Source organism: Spermophilus citellus, assembly GCF_964194105.1.
Source record: "Spermophilus citellus genome assembly, chromosome: 1".
NCBI classification, from domain to species: domain Eukaryota; kingdom Metazoa; phylum Chordata; class Mammalia; order Rodentia; family Sciuridae; genus Spermophilus; species Spermophilus citellus.
In genome coordinates, this window is record NC_138182.1 from 134,496,328 (window position 1) to 134,516,820 (window position 20,493).

General features: G+C 40.4%; 1 protein-coding gene across 8 annotated transcripts in view; it reads left to right on the plus strand.

Annotated features, from left to right (window-relative positions):
• The window catches only part of EBF1 (EBF transcription factor 1), a 396,117-nt gene that overhangs the window by 271,594 nt on the left and 104,030 nt on the right, over nucleotides 1–20,493 (plus strand). For 6 of the 8 annotated variants that reach the window (XM_081303910.1, XM_081303909.1, XM_081303907.1 and 3 more), the window contains one exon: nucleotides 17,028–17,161. In XM_081303910.1, coding sequence (XP_081160036.1) covers nucleotides 17,028–17,161 — 134 coding nt within the window. The remainder of the gene's footprint in view (nucleotides 1–17,027; nucleotides 17,162–20,493) is intronic. The other 2 variants (XM_081303906.1, XM_081303908.1) reach the window with 1 other exon arrangement.

The following is a 20,493-nucleotide window of genomic DNA, read 5'->3' on the forward strand; positions in this document are numbered from 1 at the left end:
TCTGAGATAAGTTCTGTTTCCTGAGACGCCACACACACACACACACACAGCCTTGGAGAGCTGCTACCAAAATACCAATGTGAGGGTCACTCTGCAGAGACCTGAGTCCATTTCCTACCACCTTGGGCAGCCTGTAGGAGGTGAACACTTGGTTCCAGAAAGTCTGGAGAAGCCACAAGGTGTAGCACACAGAACCGTTTGTGTCTCAGGCAGTTTTTACACCACAGATGTTCTTCTCCCTGAATTCCTTCAGCTGAGAGTGTATAGTGTGCAATCCACTCCACAGTTAGCTGTGAGCTTTTCAGTGTTTCCCATACAGTGTGTGAGATGATTTTAGTAGATGGAGAAAAATGTTAAAACATTTCTAAATAATTCTATGTCTATCTCAACACACAAACAACAATGAAAACAAAACAAAATAAACAAACCAACAAAACCCCTACAACTCCAAAATCAGGATCTCACTGTTATTACTACTTAGGACAAGATTAAATTTAAGGGAAAAAATTAGTTGATCTAAATAAAAATCACAACTAAATAAAATGAAGTAAATATAGCATAAGGGGTACTGGGATGAGGCAAATCCTGACCAAAGTTTGGGAAATGCTTTTAAGAGAGGACTTTACAGAGTTGGGGGAAGTAATAATTCTTCCATGTCACCAGAAAACAGTGAAGGACCCTGGCAAATAGTCTTTCTTTTTATATGAAGTCAAATATTGCTTTTTTTAAAAGAAAACCATTTAGCTTCGATTTACCCTTAGAAAAGACTTAATATCCTCATAGGATTTAAAACATCAAAACCTCTCCCAAGTCTTTAACTCTGTTTTTATTTTTTAACCAAAGTAGAGTCTGCATGTCAGAGAGCAGCAGTCGGTTTGGAAAGGGGACTCCAGCCCAGGGAGAGCACCAGCCAGGGTCCACCCAGGCAGCGCATTATGATAATGTATACGGAACCAGCTGGACACTGAGCAAAGCTGACATTGTGTTGTCAAGGGCAGGATCGCCCATCAATTTCCAAGATAGGATTTGAGTTCAAATGACAGAAAAAGCAGCAACTGTGTTGAAGCTGCCACGTGGGGGAGGGGCGGGGAGAGCAGGAACCAGCAGGGCCTAAAGACAGGAAGTCCTGGTACCTCCGGAAGCCAGCGGCTCTGTTTTCTCATCTGGCTGTTACCCTTCCTTCTAACCTTAACATCTGTCAGCAAGATCCACCTGGGTCCTTGCATGAAGAGAGCCCACCTCAGGGGGAGCTCACTGGTGCTAATTTTAACCCCCAGGAGAATGGAGTGCCTTCTGCCGGAATGGGGCCAGATCAGCCCAGGAAATGGGGCTCCAGGTTGCTGTTGCTGATCCGTGGAGGAAGCCGGGTGTGGGTGGGTGTAGAGGCAATTGTTCCTAAATGCTGGAGGAGTGCTCAGATTTCCAGCTGCTCATTTTAGTCCCTTAACTTTTTAACACCGCGGATGATTCTTTTTCTGTTTGCTTTTTCATTCTCATTCGTCTATTCAACACACACCGGATGACCGCCTACTGTAATGCACAACAGGAGTACCCAGCTGGTCAGAATAGGGGCAGTTGATGACACTATGAGGTATACAATCCTAAGCACATGCATATTTATATGTTCATATTAAGGAAGTAATGGTACATAGGATGATTGAAATTGAAAGACTGGTAAGTGCTAGAAAGGAGAAATAACAGACTCCTAAGAGAGCTTCAGGCAAGGGGACTTGGCCAAGTCTGAAGAGTCAGGGAAACTTACAAGTTTTAGATAAGCAGCAATTGGGTTGGGGTTTTAGCTCAGTGGTAAGGCACTTGCCTAGCACATCTGAGGCACTGGGTTAAATACTCAGCACCACATACAAATAAACAAATAAATGAATAAAATAACAGTATTGGGTCCATCTACAACTAAAAAAAAAAAAGAATGAGCAGTATTTGGTCAAACAAAGAAGAAAGAGAATTTTAAGCGGAGAGGAAAGCATGTTCAAATACCATAGGAGGATCAAACAGAAGGTTGAGGGAGGGCTGATGGGGTTAGGGCTAAGGTCCATTTTTCAGAAATAAACTTGAAAATTCCCCACAGGTTGGTTTCTCTTTGACTTGGACATAGGGGTCCATCATCACAGGCTGATGCAACTTATAGTTCACTAAAATGCTAATTTGCCATCCATGTTTCAGGGAATGGTGGTGCTGCTGGAATCAGTGGCTTTAAGCACTTACTGTATCAAATTCAATACTACACAATTGGCACTATCTCCTTTAATTCTCTTAGCAGCCATGGGAGGGCACTGCTGTTATTATATTCAATTAATAAAAAGGGAAACTGAGGCCATCCTTTAAGGATTTAGTTGTGGTGAAACAGAAAAAGAATTAGGTTTTGGGTTTCTGAGCGGCTGACACATGGGATCGTGGCCGCTGTTCTTTCCCATTGTTTAGTCAATGCATCTCCCCGTACCCTAGACTTCAGAGGCAGAGTGAAATTCTGCCATTTGAGCAGGTAATATAAAACCTGCTTCAATTGAAGCAAATTGACGACATTACTCAAAGGCAAACCAAAAAGCCTGATCTATGCTCACTCCCAAGGGTGAGTTAGTTGGCATGTGCAGTGATATACGGGAAGGTGTTTTTCTGGGTTAAGATAAAAACTCCTGGTATCACGTCACACTATCGGGCATCCCATCTCAGACTCTCTGTGCCAGCCCTGCAACCTGAAATACTCAGTGGACAGAAATGAAACTTTATAGAAATTTGGTGATCATCATTCTTATCAGATGAATGTAATGCCATCGGCATGATTTTAGCATCCCTGGGAAAAAGATTTACTCAGAGAGGCACAAGAGAAAAGGCTGAGAATTGCAGGGTCGTGGCTTTGCTGCCAGTCTGCATGGGCAAGTCTGCTGGAAGATGACCCAGTAATTAAGGTCCTGCTTGAACGCATGCTGGTCAGTCCTAACAGAAACACCGACATGGGAAACCAGATGGGATCCAGAGAAGGAAGAGAAAAGTGAAACACAAAAGTCGCACTCTCTAGCCCACAGGGCACAGAAATAGATCTGTATCCACCCAACGCAGATCTGACCAGTAAACATGAAAGCAGAACCCAGGTATTAATAGATTTTTATCCCAATCTGTGCAATTAATCAATATTTCATATGTGAACATATGCTCCTGTGTTGCTGGCTTATTTAATTGACAGTTGTAATCAGCAGGACACCAGTTTTTCAAACCCACATTCTTCATCCCCAGATCTGGAAAGAAATGTGGCAGGGGGACGCAGGGAACAGAGACATGGACCGTGTCAGGTCTGAGACCTCAACACGTCAGTTTCTTCCATCAAACTTGGGCAAAGCAATAAAAATTTCAAGACACGGAGCATGTGTCCGATATGAACAGGCAGCAATGTACTTTTGTCATTATTTAGAATGTTTAAAATTTGTGAGGTTGAGGGCAGGGGGTGGAGATCAATTACAGAGTGCTCGCCTACCACACACAGGGCTCTGGGTTCAAGTCCCAGCACCACTAATACATACATAAATACCATGATTGTTACAATGTGAGACCTTTCTTTAATTCTTTGTTATTTCTACTTATGCTGGGCGAGCAGGATGAGCCCTTAGATATGTTATCCACGGAGTGGTGTCCCAGTCAGTGCTAATGTGCTTTATTATTTCTTGATGGAAAAGGAAAGTGTACATTTGATCTTTATTTCCTAAAATCGTCTGCCTGAGTCATTGAACCAATTGTGTTCTTCCAGTAACTCTGTGTGCAGCAAATCTCATGCTCCTCTGCCTTTCAACTTTGGCAGAATTCTAGAAACTCTTCATGATTTGGTTAGCTAAAGTCTTCTAGAATCTGATCCTTGTTGCTCAGATGAAAAAAAGAAAATTGGGGACAATATCACTGTCCACCATCGACATCGACAATGTCCAGATGGAAAACAAAAGTGAGCTGAAACTGCCCCCCACTTAAAGTATGTAAGTTCTGGTTCTGTTGCTATCCCTTGTATTGGATGTTCACATTTTGAGCATGTGTTTAGCAGCCCAACTTGTAACAAAAGAAACATTTCTCAGCCTGGATGTTTGGCAGTATTTTCTATGTTTCTGTGTTTAAATTGGCACTAGTGGTTTTACATTAGGATGCATTTTCTGAACTTGGAAATAGAAGAAGGTAGAGAGAGATTTAACTATAATTCATTCGTGAATCTGAGTCTTAGGGGGGAAATAACCTTACTTGGAAATAGAGTAGTAATATTCTGTAAAGTTAATAAATATCCACCCTCTATCTTGGGGATAAGAAATTGCAAAACTAAGATTTTATGAGACTTTGGCTGTATTTATACGATTAAAGTGAACATTTTAGCCAAACTGAGCAGAAATTTCAGATAAACACCAAAATTGAAAGGAAGTTTGGGTATTTTAAATATTTGACTGTATCAGTCAAAGTAGCCTCTCCAAGTCTCAAGTATAAATGAGTCTTTGAGACCAACCTATCTCATTTGTGAAGTGGATTGAAGAATAACATCTGCTTGTCTGCTATTTAAGGTTAATATTAAGAATAGTGGAGAGAGAGTATATGGAAAAGCCCCATTTGAAAACTGAGTAAAACTAATTAATAGTCAGGCATTGGTAAAGTGCAGAGCAGTCTCTCCAGTTTGTGGGTGAATGAGGTTCCTTTCTGTGACAGATGTGCTGACTGATTGGGTTGATTTGCACAGGTAGCTACCTGCCTAGCTGTACAGATGCAAGATACTCTTCTTCCTCCTTCTCTTGCACTAAATCTTTCTTCTCCTTACCATCATCTCACATTTATCCCTTATTTTCTCTATGTTAAGGTCTTTACATAGATTAAACCTCACAGCAACCTGTCAAGGTGGACTCTTTTAGAATTATTACTCCAGGTAAAGTGGTAGAAGCTTATGAAAAGTAACTTGCCCAGGTAGGAACCGGCAAGCCTGGCATGTGAGCTGAGCCATGGTCTTAATTCCTGAAGAATCTCATCTCCAGCTTGCAAGGAATGGGGGCTAAGCTTAGAAAGGGAAAGTCAGCCAGACTCAGCAAGGTGGACTTGACCCTGTAAGCCCAATTTTGAAAGCTGTTGTCTTAGGAAGATTAATCTAGGTCTGGGCATGTAGAGTAGCCTCTGTTCATCATTGGTAATCAGAGAGCAGAAATGAACCAGAAACAGGCCAGTCTGTGTGTTTGCTTTTCACAGTCCACATAGGACAGCTGAGATCTGAAGAGTAAATTTTGAGGAAGTCCAGGCAGTACATCATGAAGTTTAGGAAGCAGGATGGCCAGTCCTTTCTGCTTGTCTTGTGGGGTCCATTTGGCAACACACACGCCTGTGCCTGTGACATCACAGATATCACCATGGAAACATCTGTGCTGTAACTGACGTGAAACTGCAGCTTCCCTGAACATGGCAGGGAGGAGAGGAAACTGGCTCAAAATGATAAGACTCCATAATGAAAGTTCATTCAAACACATTAACAGTAGCATCCTTGCTTGTGGAGAGAAGTATAACCAGAACTATTCAGAAAGGTACAAAACATCTCATGGCAATTATTAAAGGTTGGGCAGGGTTGATTTTAAAATGCTGCTCACATTCAAAACACAGTTTCTTTTTTTAAAAATTGCTATCTATCCCGTCTTGCATGATCACAATAGAAATCATTCAGGAGCAGGAAGCTCTTCTCCCAAACCGATTATAGAGTATCTTATGCATAGCTGAAGATGGCCAGGTGGGGGCTTCCATATCGTATATAGAGAGGCCTTTAGTAGTCAAAAGAAGAATTGATCCTGGTTGTGTTTTATGTTCATCATTTGATGAGTCAGTGGCACTTTAGTTGTGTGATGACAGAACTTATTAACTGGAAGATGATTCTTGACTTTCCAAAGATGTATGTAAGTTACACCCTGGAAGATAATGGATGGAATCCAGCTTTTGGCATAGGTAAATTTAATTTACATGGTATTTTAATAAATTATGTATTTGTTGCTGATCTTAAAAACAGAGATTTTTACATGGAAAGCATAACTGAGGACTTGGGTCACTTTTGGATAGGGCACACACTATGTGTTTAACACAATTCCTGCTACTCACTATGTGTTTAACACAATTCCTGCTACTCCTGTTGCGTTGCATCCAGCCCAGTTTATTAACTTTACTTCCTACCTGACCCTGAGAGCATTTGCTTTTGTGGTCCTTGTTGGACGGATTAGGGATTCATCATTCCTTGCACAGTTCTTGACTTATGAAGGGCACCCCGAAAATTATTCTTTATGAATGCCTGCTCCAAATTTGGTCCTAATAACAACACTGTCCACTAGAAATTGCTGGAATAATGGAAGAAATCTATCAATGTGCTCTCTAAGATGATAGTCACTGGCCACCATAGAAAGTGACACCTTAAAATGTGGCTAGTGTGAGAAAAGACTTTCAATATAATATTAATTAATTTAAAACTGAATTTAAATAGTTGCACGTGCTGCTGGTGGCTCCTACACTGGGCAAAGCAGATTAAGCAATGGGATTTCTAAATAGATATGCTTTTTTAGGATAAGATGTGGAGCATAGCTGGCAGGGCTGTTTGTGAGCATGTCTGTATTCCAGAAGGTGATTCGCAGTGGGTGTCATCCCTTAGGGTCATCTACTTCAGGAGGGGATCCCTTCTTATTAACTGACTAAAAGTTTTGCTAATCAAAAGAATCAAAGACATGTGTTTACAAAAACGTTTATATGCACATTCCTATCAATAATTGGAATTAGTCATCTAAGCTTGAATGGGAAGTTTCTCGGCTCTCTCTCCTCTGGTATTCAGTTAAGGGGTAGTGCTTAAATATAAGAACTGTAACTGTATGTGAAAATATCTAAATCATTGGCAAGTTGCTTGGCTGCACCATTCATGGCAGCGTGGAGCTAAGAGTCAGTGTGACCACAGGTACTATGGGGAGCCCATGAATCCTGCTGAGGTGCCAGAGGGACCCTTCGTTCTCAGGGCTGAGGCCACTCAGGCTGCCATCTTGTGGTTTCCATCACAAACACACTGAGTACACATGACCAATCATGTTGCTCTGAACCAGCCTCCGCTTAGAACTGGAAAAGACCCTTTTCACAGGCAACTTGTTCACTTATTTGCATGAGATTTGCTTGGGCAGCTTATCTTGGTTCTTCTCCACCAAGCCCAGCACTCTGAGACTCCCTTTTGTCTTTGTGATGGACTTGGGAACCCCACAATCATTGACCAGGCTCTGGCCTCTTGACAACAGATTTCTGTCCTGATACTTGCCCTAAACCAACTCTTCCAGCTGTGAAGTTAACCCCACTGCTCCTAGGGACATATGCACAGGAGGGCAAAACAGAGATCAGCTTCATTCAGGAAGAAGCTGGGAATCACAGCCTCCCCATTTCTCACCCCCAGCAAAAAAAGAGCTTCCTTAAAAACAGAAAACCTGATAAGAATGATAGAAACAGTTGTTGTAGATAATTTATCAAATGATGACTAATACCAATCTTCTTGTAATGCAAAGAGCAAAACATGCATGAATATCGTCTGCTCGGATTAGTCATCCCATGGAAATGATATACCATCTATTCTCAGAGAAAATTGTGCTGAGGGGATGCCAGGTCGTCCTGTTTTATCTTTGTGGGTAAATGTCAATGTGCACCCCTATTATGATAGTAAGCTGAATGAGTCCTAGAGTTCCATGGGAAGAGGAAGACAAAACCCTCTGGCAAGAAAAGTAGATTTTGCATACTTTAGAATTTCTTCTTAGCAAAATTCTTGGCAGAAATGTTTTCAAGAAAAAAGACTAAGTAAGGTCATATCAACTGAGACTAACTTGTAAAATGTTAAATTATCTGCATGCATCTATATTTTTAATGCTGCATTGAGTCCTGTTCCCAGATATAAGGAGGCTAAAATTCATATTCAGATAAAGAAAGGCAAACCTTGGTGACAGATGGAATGGAGTTTAGCATAAAGGTTTAATCCTATCAGGCCGATTCCTGTATGGCCATCTGGATGAACCGGCACACACATTCAAGGCCTGTTAAAAATACGACTCAAGCCAAGATTAACGTCACAGATTTTCCACTAGACTTGCTCATATTTGACTTTATGATTTCCCAGGCCCAGGAAGATTGCTTGGGAATAAAGACTTGAGCATTCTTTGAAAAAGCAGTTCATGGATTTTGTTTTTTAAACTGAAAATTATTTCCCCCTTTTCACAATATTGGGTGTCCATTTTTGGAAGGATATTTGTTTCCTTTTTTCCCCCCTGGCTTTTATGTCTTAAACTTTTCTTACAGTAGGAGAATTAGGCTAAAAATAATTTAGTGCATGAAAGTTCTCCTTGTTGGGAAGAAAAGAATTATTTACTTATTGTATAATCAGAGGCAAGTGAATTTACTATTGTTGCAATAAATATCACAATTGAATCCATGAATAATTCATTCTGAGGGTTCTCCTACCCTCCATGACAATTTTCCCATTTGCTTTGCGATGGAGTGGCTGACAATCACAGAACAAGGGGGAAAAAAAAGAAAAAAAAAGAATGAATGAACAAACAAACTGATGGCAGTATGTGCCTTTAGCTATTTTAAAATTAATATTTTGTACACTTTAATTTTATATTTGGCAGATCAAACATTAGGTGGAAAACAGTGCATTTGCCCCTCCTTGAGTCATAAAATTCTGAGCTTCTGCGGTATATTTAACAAACAATTTTTTGCATATTACGCAACAATGCTATGTTGCATGTCACTAAATCAAAAAGCCTTCAACAAATCTTTCAAGTGCAATTTAGAAGTTACAGGTACATCAAAATGTCAAGATTTTTCACTGCTAAATTGTTAAATAACCCTGAATAGTGAACCTGAATAGAGTTCTGGATCTCAGACAAATTCAAAAATCCAAAAGCACTTGCCCTGGAACATTCCAAATTATAATTTTTGTACCTGCATTTCCATTTATCCCTTGCTCAGGTGCTGTGTCTACAGATTGCTGAGGTCTTTTTCAACTTTAGAATAAGAAAGCTGCAAAATGAACAGGAAGTACATAGAATTTGGGCTTGGTCTTTAATTAGCAAGCAACTTAGTTTGGAACTCTCTAAGTGTGGGTTCTCTATACGAACACCATCAGGTTAGCTGTACCTGATGTAGATGGACGTTGGAGCAATATTTCTATCTGGTGACTATGAATGTTTTTCCTTTTCACCTTTTCTGAGGGAGCCATTAATGCTGTCAAAGCAAAGGGCTTTCTTGCCAAATGAAGTCACTTTGGAATAAAGGATGAAAAACACTTGAAATTCTCAATCTCCTCATTTAATATTTAATAGGTTTAATTGCATGTGGTATTAAAAAATCTCTGTATCGTGGGTTACATTTCTCTTTAAAGTGACAAACACCATATACACATACACCAGGCCAGGGTGCGGGGAGAGAGAGAGACTGACTCTTGCATATATAACAAACGATTCTTTGCAAAATGTAATATCTAGATATTGTAGAGGACAGAGCAATAAATGCAGACCAATAACAAAACAAAATAAAAACTCTAATAAACAATAAAATGCTTAACTGCATAATGCAATTACTGAAGACAATAAAAAAAGATAGAAACAAATCTATAATAACTCAAGTCAAGGCAACAGCATGTGTTACAAAGACTGCCACACCTTGAGTGAGGAGGCTGTCAAAATTGTTTGTTTACCAGCTGAGTTTATGTTTGTTTGTGAATCGGCTGGAGCCTGTGGTCATATTAGCTTTCTGAAAGTGAAGTTGGCACCCACTCGTGCTAGAGTTCAGGTCAGGCTTCATAACTGCTACTCATTTCTAAGGAATCCAGCTGGAGGAACGTTGATCCAAGAACAAATCCGCCTCCTGTACATGTTGAAAATGCAGAGGGCCAGTCTTCCAGCTGGTGACAACCCCCTCTGTTCATCTTGCTTCCTGTCCACTAGCTGTTACTTTCAGGATCAAAAGAGGAGAGTTTTAGTGCTATGGGACTATGTGCAGTTGGAAAAAGTCATCATTTCACTCATAAGACCAGTAAATCCAGTTGTTCAGATTGAGTGGGAAAGCTGACTCTGGACATTGAGTTTATAGGAGTCACTTTGTGTTCCCATAAGCTTTTAGGACAGGGTTGCTCCCATCACCTTGAGTTTATCTCTAAAACCAAGGAGATAAAAGGGAGCAAGGTTTTTGAGGTCATAAATATGAGAAATGAGCTGAGGCCAGGGGTTTCACATTTTCTGATAAACCTCCAAAGTTGGGATAATAATGATAAAGTCAATTCCTTTGGCTGAAAATTTTCTGAAAATTTCTCCATTAATATTCATCCTGAAAAAATGAAGTCCGATAGAGAGAGAGAGAGAGAGAGAGAGAGAGAGAGAGAGAGAAAGGGAAGGAGGAAGGAAGGAAGGAAGGAAGGAAGGAAGGAAGGAAGGAAGGAAGGAAAGGAAAGGAGGCGGAAGAGAGAAATTGAGAAATTCTGCTTTGGAAGGATTGATGCCAAATCCACCTACTCAGTGCATTCAGCTGGATATGTTGGCAAGTAGCATAATTGGAAATTCTGAGGAAAGTTCTACAACAAAGGATATAATTTAGAGTGATCAGAGTATGAGGAGCCAATGGCAGCAATGAGCTTGCCATGTACCTGGCACATAGTAGAACAAAACACGAATGGGTATTTCTTGGGCATTTGCTGGAAGTCCATGAGGCATCAGCTGTGTGAAAAGCACAGCTTAGAAGGGGCCAGTTTATAGGTTGTGCTAAAGGGTAGATGTGGAATTTGAACAGCTAGAGCCCTTGACCATTTTCAAATACTATAATTCTCCCGATGTTAAAATCATTGTAAGATAATTTCATCTTTCTAGCTTTACTCAGATGCTAATAAGGGCTGGCGGCAGTATCCCTGCCTCTCCTGAAAGATTCAGCTACCTGCTTTGTAGAAATGCTCATTAATCCGGAGTACTAGGTCACAGGATGCTAGACAAGGAGTTGACATCTTCTCATATGCTGCACAAGATGGAAATGGAAAATGACCCTATGTCCACTTCAAAGTGGAATTTCTTCTTAAGATTTAGAACAGGATTAGAAATTTCCTAAATTTGCACATTTTGCCAGTTCAGTGTTGTTTTCCCAGTGTATTTAAAAAAACAAAAACAAAAACCAAACAGAGCATCTTTAATTAAGTCTTTCATAACCAGACAGGTGTCCACTGTCACAAAAGCCTCATTTTGGGGATGAGATATGATAAATGCTGAACCCAGGTCATCTGTATGGCTACCCCAAACAAGTGAGGTATTGATCACAGCACAAAGAGATTTCAGAGGCAAAAGCAAGAGCAGCCCCAGGATCCGGCTGATGGCCACACACCACTAATTCACCTCAATGGGCAGGCACCTCTGAGCTCAATTAACCCTTATTCCCAAGGCCACCCATAAACCCCGAGGTAAACATGGCTCTCCTGGCCCTTGCTTTCTATCAATGAAATAGATCATTTCTATTGGAGGCCCAGCTTATAAATTCCCCTTGCTAATAAAGAGTTCAGTGCTTCTGGGGCAAGCAGGCGAGCACTCGAATCTTGTAACATTGATTCTGTAAACCAGAAAATTTTTAACTGCTGAGGGCGTCCATGATTCCTTCTGCCTTCTGAGGCTATTGGAAGGAATCAGAAATGCTCTGGAGGTGGATCAGGTGATAGCAAATGTCCCCAGGTACAGCTGTCTGCACACAGAGCATTGGTTGTTAAATATACACTGGAGGCTGAAAGATTATTTTTTAAAAAATTTTTTTCCCCTCTCTTTTCCTTCTTACCATGACCATTGTTCAGAAGCAAATTGGAAATCTGGTAATTAGGCCCTGACTCACGGTGTAGTATTAAAGTCCTGAGCCAAAGTTCAACACCCTGAAATGAAATTTAAACCAATTAATCTGTTAGATTTTTATCGCTTGTCCGTGTTTTCTCAGCAATTCCCCCAGCACGTGGCCTTTGATCAACTCTCATACAAACGCTAAAATGTGTGCCTGCTGCTAGCAAGATGGGGTGACATTAACATGGTACTCATAAAACAATCAGAGCAGAGGAGCCCTCAAACAGGCAGGGCATAGTAATATTTAATAAAAGCGCACACATAATCTTCAGAATTAGCATTTTGTGCCTTGCAGTACCTTGGGGAGAAGAGCTTTTATTTGTGGAGTGATCATTATTATAACAAAGAAGAGCTACCTAATAATTTCCACTTTAACTCTGCAATGTGCCATGAGCATTTCAGAGCCATTATGCTAAACTGGTGGGGTAATCATGTTATTGTCATAGTTTGAAGGAAGGAAAATCTCCTCTACTTTGGTGGCTGGTGAGGGGTGGGGGAGGATTAATGAAAAGAAGCAAGGAAAAGAAAAAAAAAGGAAAAAAAACCAAACTTTTATTTTTAATGAAATTTAAAATCAGAAATTGGCTTCTTGTTCTTGTGGCTATAGTATGGAAATGTATTGGTGAGGAAGAACAATCTTTTATTAATTAAATTAAGAGTTTACTGGTAAAAGTAGTTTGTATTCAAACATATCTCCCTCATTTACTGTTCCCTAATATTTTCTTGGAGATGGAATTGTACTGATTATTGTGTCTCTGGATGGAATTGAACTCTTTTGTAAATCTTTTCACTCTCAAATTCTGCTGAATCCATCCACTTGTGATTATTAGAACATGGGCTTTCTGTGATGTACTTCTGCTTTCCTCTGGGTATTTTGAATGAAAGAAAAACAGGTCCCTGGCTATTTCCAGTGATATCTGGGCATCCTCAGACAAAACTTACCCCAAAAGAGGAGGGATGGAGAGGCCCAGGGTCTATCAGTTGGCACAGCTGATTGCAGGTGGTTGTTTTGTTTTTTAGTATCAGTTTGCTCTGAAGAGAACAACTGTTGTTGAGTGTTCTGCTGTCATTTAATTTTTTAAATTATTACGATATATTACCTTAATATATGCTCATTGAAAAAATTCAAACCACATATATGTCGATAGAGTCAAACTTACTGGTCTCCTTTTTCTGTCAAACCCACTCTAGTCACAGTTCCTTTTTATGAGGACATACTGGGAACAGTTGATGTCCATCCTTCCTTCCACATCTTCGTCTAGCATACCTATTTACATGAGGTTGCACATACACACACACACACACACACACACACATACACTCTTGTACATACAGGCTCATACATATCATTTTAAAAATAAGCAGGCTCACACTATTCATTAGTTCACAAATTGCCTTTTTCACTTAATTTTATGTTGACATCTTCCCATGTCAGTTTATAGAATTTTTCATTTGCTCTAATAAAATTCTTTCTGTGATACATATAAGTGTCCTATAGTTTATTTAACCACTCCCCCATGGATGGCACCTATCTTCTTGAATTCTTTGCTGTCGATACTGCAGGGAACTTTTGGATACATTTACTTTGGGCCATAATTGCAAGTATCTCCTGGTTAGTTTTAGTCTGGCAGGTTTATTTGTGGCTAAGGTATAGGTGCTAAATGACAGCCTGTCAGTTAAAGCCGGTCCAAAAATGTGTTCAGCCTATAGATTATATATTGAATGTGTCTAACATTTGAAGACTGAGACATTTTGAACAACAGTCTAGATTCTTGGCTTTTTTGAAAAGATGGGAAGCCTGACCTACCTTGAGCCTACATCTGGTGGGGTCCCAAAGGCTGGAGCTGAGCACCGCTGTCACCTTTAGATGGCATGTGCAGTGTGCAGTATCCTCCCACTGCTTCCCCAGTGCTGAGTGGCAGGCCCATCCTCTTTTGCAAGTTCTGATGCCCAGAGCAGCTTGCTGTCTTTTTGTTTCTGGCCTTAGCCTACATGGATCTGTGAACTCTTAACAAGGGTTCCTAGGCCGGATTCCCATTAGCTAGTTGCAGAATTTTCTACTTGTGTTATGGACATTTGGGGGTTCTTCATTTTGAGGGACTGTCCCATGCATGGTTTGTACTTGGCATCCGTGACCTCCAGTTACCAAATGCTGATGGCATCCCTTCTGCACCCTCTCTCTCAGTGGGAATGAACCATAGAGTTTCCTCTCAAGACTAGTATGACCTGACAGATGTACAGGAGCAACCTGAGAACCCTCTGAGATCCTAACTTAGAAGTACTTCCTGACTTACCTGTTCTATGAGTGATTTGTAATCCCAGTAGAGGAGAGAAGCAGGATGGGTGGAGTGTGTCACTCGGCCTAGGTGCTTCTCTCGAGGTCTTTTTCTCCAAAAATCTAAGAAGATGGTGTCACATATTGTTTCCCCATTAGGTTCTGACTTGGTGTTCTTTCTTTCCTCTGATTCATTGACATTCAGCCTGGCTTCTGAATGTATCATGTTATCTGAAAACATGACCACTTTCTTTAGGAAGAGATTGAAAGCATGCACATACATGTATTCTTACGTGCCTTCTCTATCTTTTTTTTTTTTTTTTGGAATATAATTTGCTTTAATACATTTCCCAGCATTTTCTCCTCCTTCTACCTCCCTCACCCTACTCCCCTCTCTCTACTTTATTGATTTTTCTTTTTTTTTCTGTTGGATGTTCTCCCTAACTCTCAGTTTCTTTTTTTTAATTGGTTGTTCAAAACATTACAAAGCTCTTGACATATCATATTTCATACATTAGATTCAAGTGGGTTATGAACTCCCATTTTTACCCCAAATACAGATTGCAGAATCACATCGGTTACACATCCACATTCTTACATAATGCTATATTAGTGACTGTTGTACTCTGCTACCTTTCCTATCATCAACTATCCCCCCTCCCCTCCCCTCCCATCTTCTCTCTCTACCCCATCTACTGTAATTCATTTCTCTCCTTGTTTATTTTCCCATTCCCCTCACAACCTCTTATATGTAATTTTGTATAAAAATGAGGGTCTCTCCTTCTCTATCTTAAAAATAACAAGGGGAGAAAAAGAGGGATGGAGTCCAGTGTAAACCAGCAGGTCTTGGCCATTGCTATTGTAAGGACTTCCTCTAAGATCCATGAACACACCCCTTCCCCCTCTTTGTGTACAATGGTGAGAAACCTGTAGGAGACCCTACTCATCTAAATAGATATATCTGCAAGATTAAAAAATAAACATTAACAGAAATCCCAAAGATAAAACAGATAATTAGCATGAAGGCCATTTTGTGATGTACCAGGGTAACTACAGGGTCAGTGCTTAATGACACCACTGGATGCCACACTTTGCCATTAACCAATATACAGTATTTCTCAGAAGTATCCAGAGAGAGAGCAACACCTTTTCTATTCTACTCTGGCAACTAAGTATATTGAGTTATAAATGAAAAAAAAAGTTAAAGATTTTGGGAAATTAACAAACTATTTCTAAACTGTTTATATTTTAAGAACTTTGCATAGTTGTTAAGTGTTGTTTATCTTATGAGTTGCTTGAAATCATATACCCTATTTTACCATTGGTTCAGGAGCACTTAATCATGCATTTAAGTCTTTTTAAAAGAAAGCTTTTGTTTAAAACCAAGTCCCATGTCTGTGGAACATTGATCACAGCCCCCATGTGTGTAAAAAAAAAAAAAAAAAACAGGCAAGAATTCTGAAGTCAAGTGATGAATTATTTCCATTTTCTTGATTAGTTATTTTGTTTGGGGGATGAAGTGAAGGAGCATAAAGTCAACCGAGCAGCCTTGTCTTAGCTGCAGATGCGTTGCCATAAGCTCAGCCAACATGCGATGTTTACTTTGGATATTTCCAAATTTCTCTGTGCAATTTTTAAAGATGAATTTGAATCAGAACCAAACCCATGCTCCTTGTTTGTGTGGTGGCACGTGAGCAATGGTCCCCCGGGGATGGACTTAATGTTTTCTTTCCTTCTTGCAAAAGTTAAAGCATGACATTTTGCCAAATTTGACAAAGTCCAATAATTTTTTTTTTTTTTGCCAGTTCTTTTCCCCCATTAAAATTAACTGGAGCTCTTATTGGCTTTAATGCTTGGACAGTCAGTCTTGAATACTTAATAAACTTTTTTATTAAAGAGGAGGGTCTCATTCTCTCTTCTTACACAATATCTTCCTTGCTTTAGAATTTTGCTTTGTTGCTGTTCATGAAAGTAATCAGGAAAAGAGTGGCATGGCATCGTGGAGTTAAAAACTCTCAGTGGCCCCAACGTGCCCTCAGAGAGATTTCAAAACATGATCCAACAATTACATTGATGCCTAGCAATTCTGTTGAAAGGATGCCATGCTCATTAGGCAAACCACCTCCAGTCTGTTTGGAATCACAGTATTTGCAAACTATTTCCTATTTCCAAGGGCCATTTACAATGGAAAAGAGAAGAGATGTGAAATTTTGAAAAAGTTGGTTGTAGGGTTTTAAGCCTGGGAAACACAACAAAGCAAAGGTCACAGAGAATCTGTGGCTCAGTCTGGCCTCTGCTAGTTGGTTGCATAATTCACCCTGAGTGACCTGTTTTGCATCTATAAAATGGGATCCATGACATTTATTTGAAAAAATTCTAATGATTTTTAATGAGGAATGTTGTTATGTTAGTATTATAGATAGAAGGCTCGGAGTAAGAATCACCCCTGCTCTGGCCTCCTCTTTCTTAACTTCCCATTGGACAGAAATGTTTCTCTAAAAATGTGTAAGTTTTCTTTTCAGGAGACAGATTTAATTATCAAGCAATTCTGTAAGATTTCCAGTGCATTCCAATAAGTCACCCATTTTTAAAAAATTTCTACTAGTATTTTGTAAATTCAATTTCACTCCTGTGTTATATTTTATAAGGTTTCCAGCTTGATAAAGATTTGGGTAAAAATATATATCTTAAGAGAGACAATGAAAGGAATGCTGAGAACTGAGGCTGCACCCTTGGTTTTAGGTCCTAATGTGGCTGAGGGACTTTCTGTTAGTGAAAAGATAAAAGATTTTTTTTTCTTTTTCTCAAGTCTCCCATCATTAAAGTTCGGTTCTAACGGCAGTCTCCTTCTCTTTTTCATGTGTGTTGAAAAGCAGCTACTCCCTGTATCAAAGCCATCAGCCCCAGTGAAGGATGGACCACGGGAGGCGCGACTGTGATCATCATAGGGGACAATTTCTTTGATGGGTTACAGGTCATATTCGGTACCATGCTGGTCTGGAGTGAGGTAGGTGTTGTCTGAACATTAATATCTAATGGCTTGTTCTAGCTGAAGATACTGTCTATACTTGAATTTCTAATAGAACGTGTGGCATTTTGTGGGGCTGCTCTAGGTGGGCCGGCTCCTGTCTAGAAGAACTTTGGGAAACTAGGAAAGATGGGTTGAGTTCACCAGGAGGTCCAGCTTTCCACGGGGTGATTTCTGTTCTCTGGCCTGTAAGCACTGGGAAAGCTCTGTTTTGTAAATTGTCCTCTTGGGCTTACATGGAGTGGAGGTCCTCTTGTATATTGGGAACCAAAAGAAGGTGCAAAGTAATAATATATATTGGAAAAGCTACTTTAACAAGGTAGTCTGAGGAATTCTATACACAGTCTAGCCTAGCCTGATCTTCAAAGACCACCATTTAAATGACACTACTAACCCAGGTGCAGATGATTCTTGATTTACTAATGACTCAGAATGAGTGATTCTCTGGGGAACCTGGAAGAACCCAGGGCTTTTTCCACCATAGGGATTTATAGCTCTGGAGCACCTTGGGATATGACTTCACCCCTAAGAAAATGACTTCGTTCTATCTGTGCAGTGCTTTCTAAGCTGCCAGTTGACTTGTCTGGCAATAACCAGCATGAGCTTAAGATCACAAAACATGAACATCATCACCTTTGCATAGACGTCACGGTGACTTGCCTTTGTTTTCTGAATTCTGAGCATCAGCTTCTCTGCCAGAATCACTGTGTAGCATAAAACCAGTGTTTGTGCTGCAAGAGACCAGAGTTCATCCAGCTGGTTTCATAAATAGTTATATTAACTGCTAAACTTGATTGTGATCTGGGCTCTTTATATAGATCATTTCAGTCTTTCCTCTATACCACCAAGTAAATACCCTCAGATGTATCTTTTCTGGATAAGCTTACTAGGACTTGGAGACAAATAATTCAATAACTAGACAGCAGCTGCTTACAGTCCGTGGACCAAGTGATGTATGTGTTCATTGCCACGCAAAGAGGTCAGAAGCAGACCTGAGCTAGAACCCACGGTCTCTGCTTCTGCCTATGATTGTCTTTTCTTGGAAAAGCAGTTTAGATAGCAATGTGCTTTTTGTTTAGAGAGACATAGAGATGAGCGGAGAGTGAAGATTGTGATAGTTGGGTGTGCTGACCCAACTGAACCTCCCAGGGAGTCTGTTCTTTCTAAGGCTGCCCCATGTGCTTCTCACTGGCAGCCACCCACTGGGTTGAGCTCCCTGCCAGCTCGTGCAGCCTCTGCCTTTGCATTTCCCGCTTAGCCAACAAGAGATATGCACTTGGCCAGGGAATCAAAGTTCTCATAAAGCTGCATCAGAAATGAGCTTTTTAATGCATCCAACCATTATCCAAGTTGGATCACTCCAGGAATGAAAGGTGGACTCCACTCCCACTGCTCTCCCACTGTTCTCCAGTAGCAGTGCTGGGTGTCAGGGAGAAGCCACACAGATGTGGGCTATTGTGTGGCCAGCCGTGTGTCTTTATTCTGTTGTGAGCAGTGGCCCTCACAAGGGCATTCTCTCCCAGGTCTCCTGAGCTGTGTCCTCTTCCCTTCCTGACCTTCTTTCTGTTGCTTATCATGGAAAATGGGAGAGAAGGAAAATGAGGCTCTGGTCCAACTCCCTCCGATGCCTCTACTGTCACAGCCTGTGTGGGCGCCGGGCAGAGCCTGCACCAATGGTTTCCTCATCCCCACCTCTGGACTGCCAACAGCTGTGGCTGTATCATGAACCCACCATATCACACCATATCACAGAGAAGCAAATTCTCACTATTCATGACACATGGACTCATGACACATATCCACCAATAAGAGAATTTGCTTCTCTGTGATATTAAAGAGGGAATGGCTAAAACACATACGTGTCATGAATCCACAGGGCGTCCAAAACTATTTGAACAGACATTCTTTGAAATGACTAAGTGCCCTGCAGCATTTGCTGGGTGTCTACATGGAGGACTTTCAGTTGGGCTATGACCACATGATTGTCCTGAGGATCAGGGTAATAGATCTTGCAGAAGTGAACTCTTTTGTTCAATTTTGTAAACTATTTCTATATTTCAGTTTTCATATAGGTGACTTGCAGATATAATTTTCCCTGCTTCTTTGTGTGCAGAGAGAATTTGGCACTGCCTCAAAAACAAACATACAAACAAAAATTGTTTGGGAATAAGAAATAGAGAAATAGCTCACACTACCAAGGGGGATCACGCAGGCTCTTAATAGGTATCACTTTATTTAATCCTCCTGTTAGTCCTCTGTTAGATACTCTTGTTATTCTGATTTTATGTATGAGTAGTTTGAGTGTCTAGAGATTAAAAAAGATAATTCAGCAAATATAGTCTTGAGAGACAGATGGACACCTATCTGTCTAGAGTCTTTGCCCTTGACCGCATGACCTTGAGGTTCATGCTATCTCTAAAATGCAGTACATCTGATTTTAAGTAGATTTTAATAGATTTTAATCATGTCTTCCTTTCTTCGTTCTCTAGCCCAAAGCACCCAGAAAACAGGCTGGAGGGTCAGGACAAGAGCATAACAATTTTAGATTAGCAGTTGATGCTATTATTTGGAGTCTTTTTTTAGCTGAAGAATTTTAAAAAGATTCAAAGAAAATAGGGTGGCTTAATTTACCTTCATCTGTGTTCTTCTCCTACCTACCCAATCTTTTGCAAATGAGTAGTTCAGTTTAGTTCACTGATTGCTCCCTGAGGGTTGGGAACAAGAAAGGTGGCACTCCAGCACTCCTACTTAAGGACCCTCTGTGAACCCCCACTCCACCCCCCACATCTACATGGCTTTCTTGTGATTCTCATTTGCTCTTCCTTTCTTTTGAGAAAGTAAATTATTTTACTGATGTTATTGGGCTCCTTACCCTGACATATTCCCAAATACTTAAAGAGAAAATTCTCTGTAGTGTTTTAAATATAAATCTAGGAAAACCAATGAGATTGATGTGTACTAAGTTTTAATGTGGGTTGAGTTTTTTCCTTGACCAGAGAAGCTCTTGGTTGCCTGACTTTCCGACCCACATGTGATTTGGAGCAGTGAGGGGCTCCTGCTACTGTTGCGTAGTGTTCCTTGTTGTTTTAATATCTCCTTCAGAATTCCTCTAATTTCTAAACAAAGAGTGTTAGCTGCCTTGCTTATGGTTGTCTAACGCTGGGATAGGTACCATGGGTAATTAAAGTTGGGTTTTGTGGGATCTGGTGTTTTATTTGGAAAGACAACTTGCTCCCATGAAACAAATTAGAGAGTTGCATAATATATTTATGTAATCTAGTATTGAATTTGTGGTTTAAAATACACGGCAA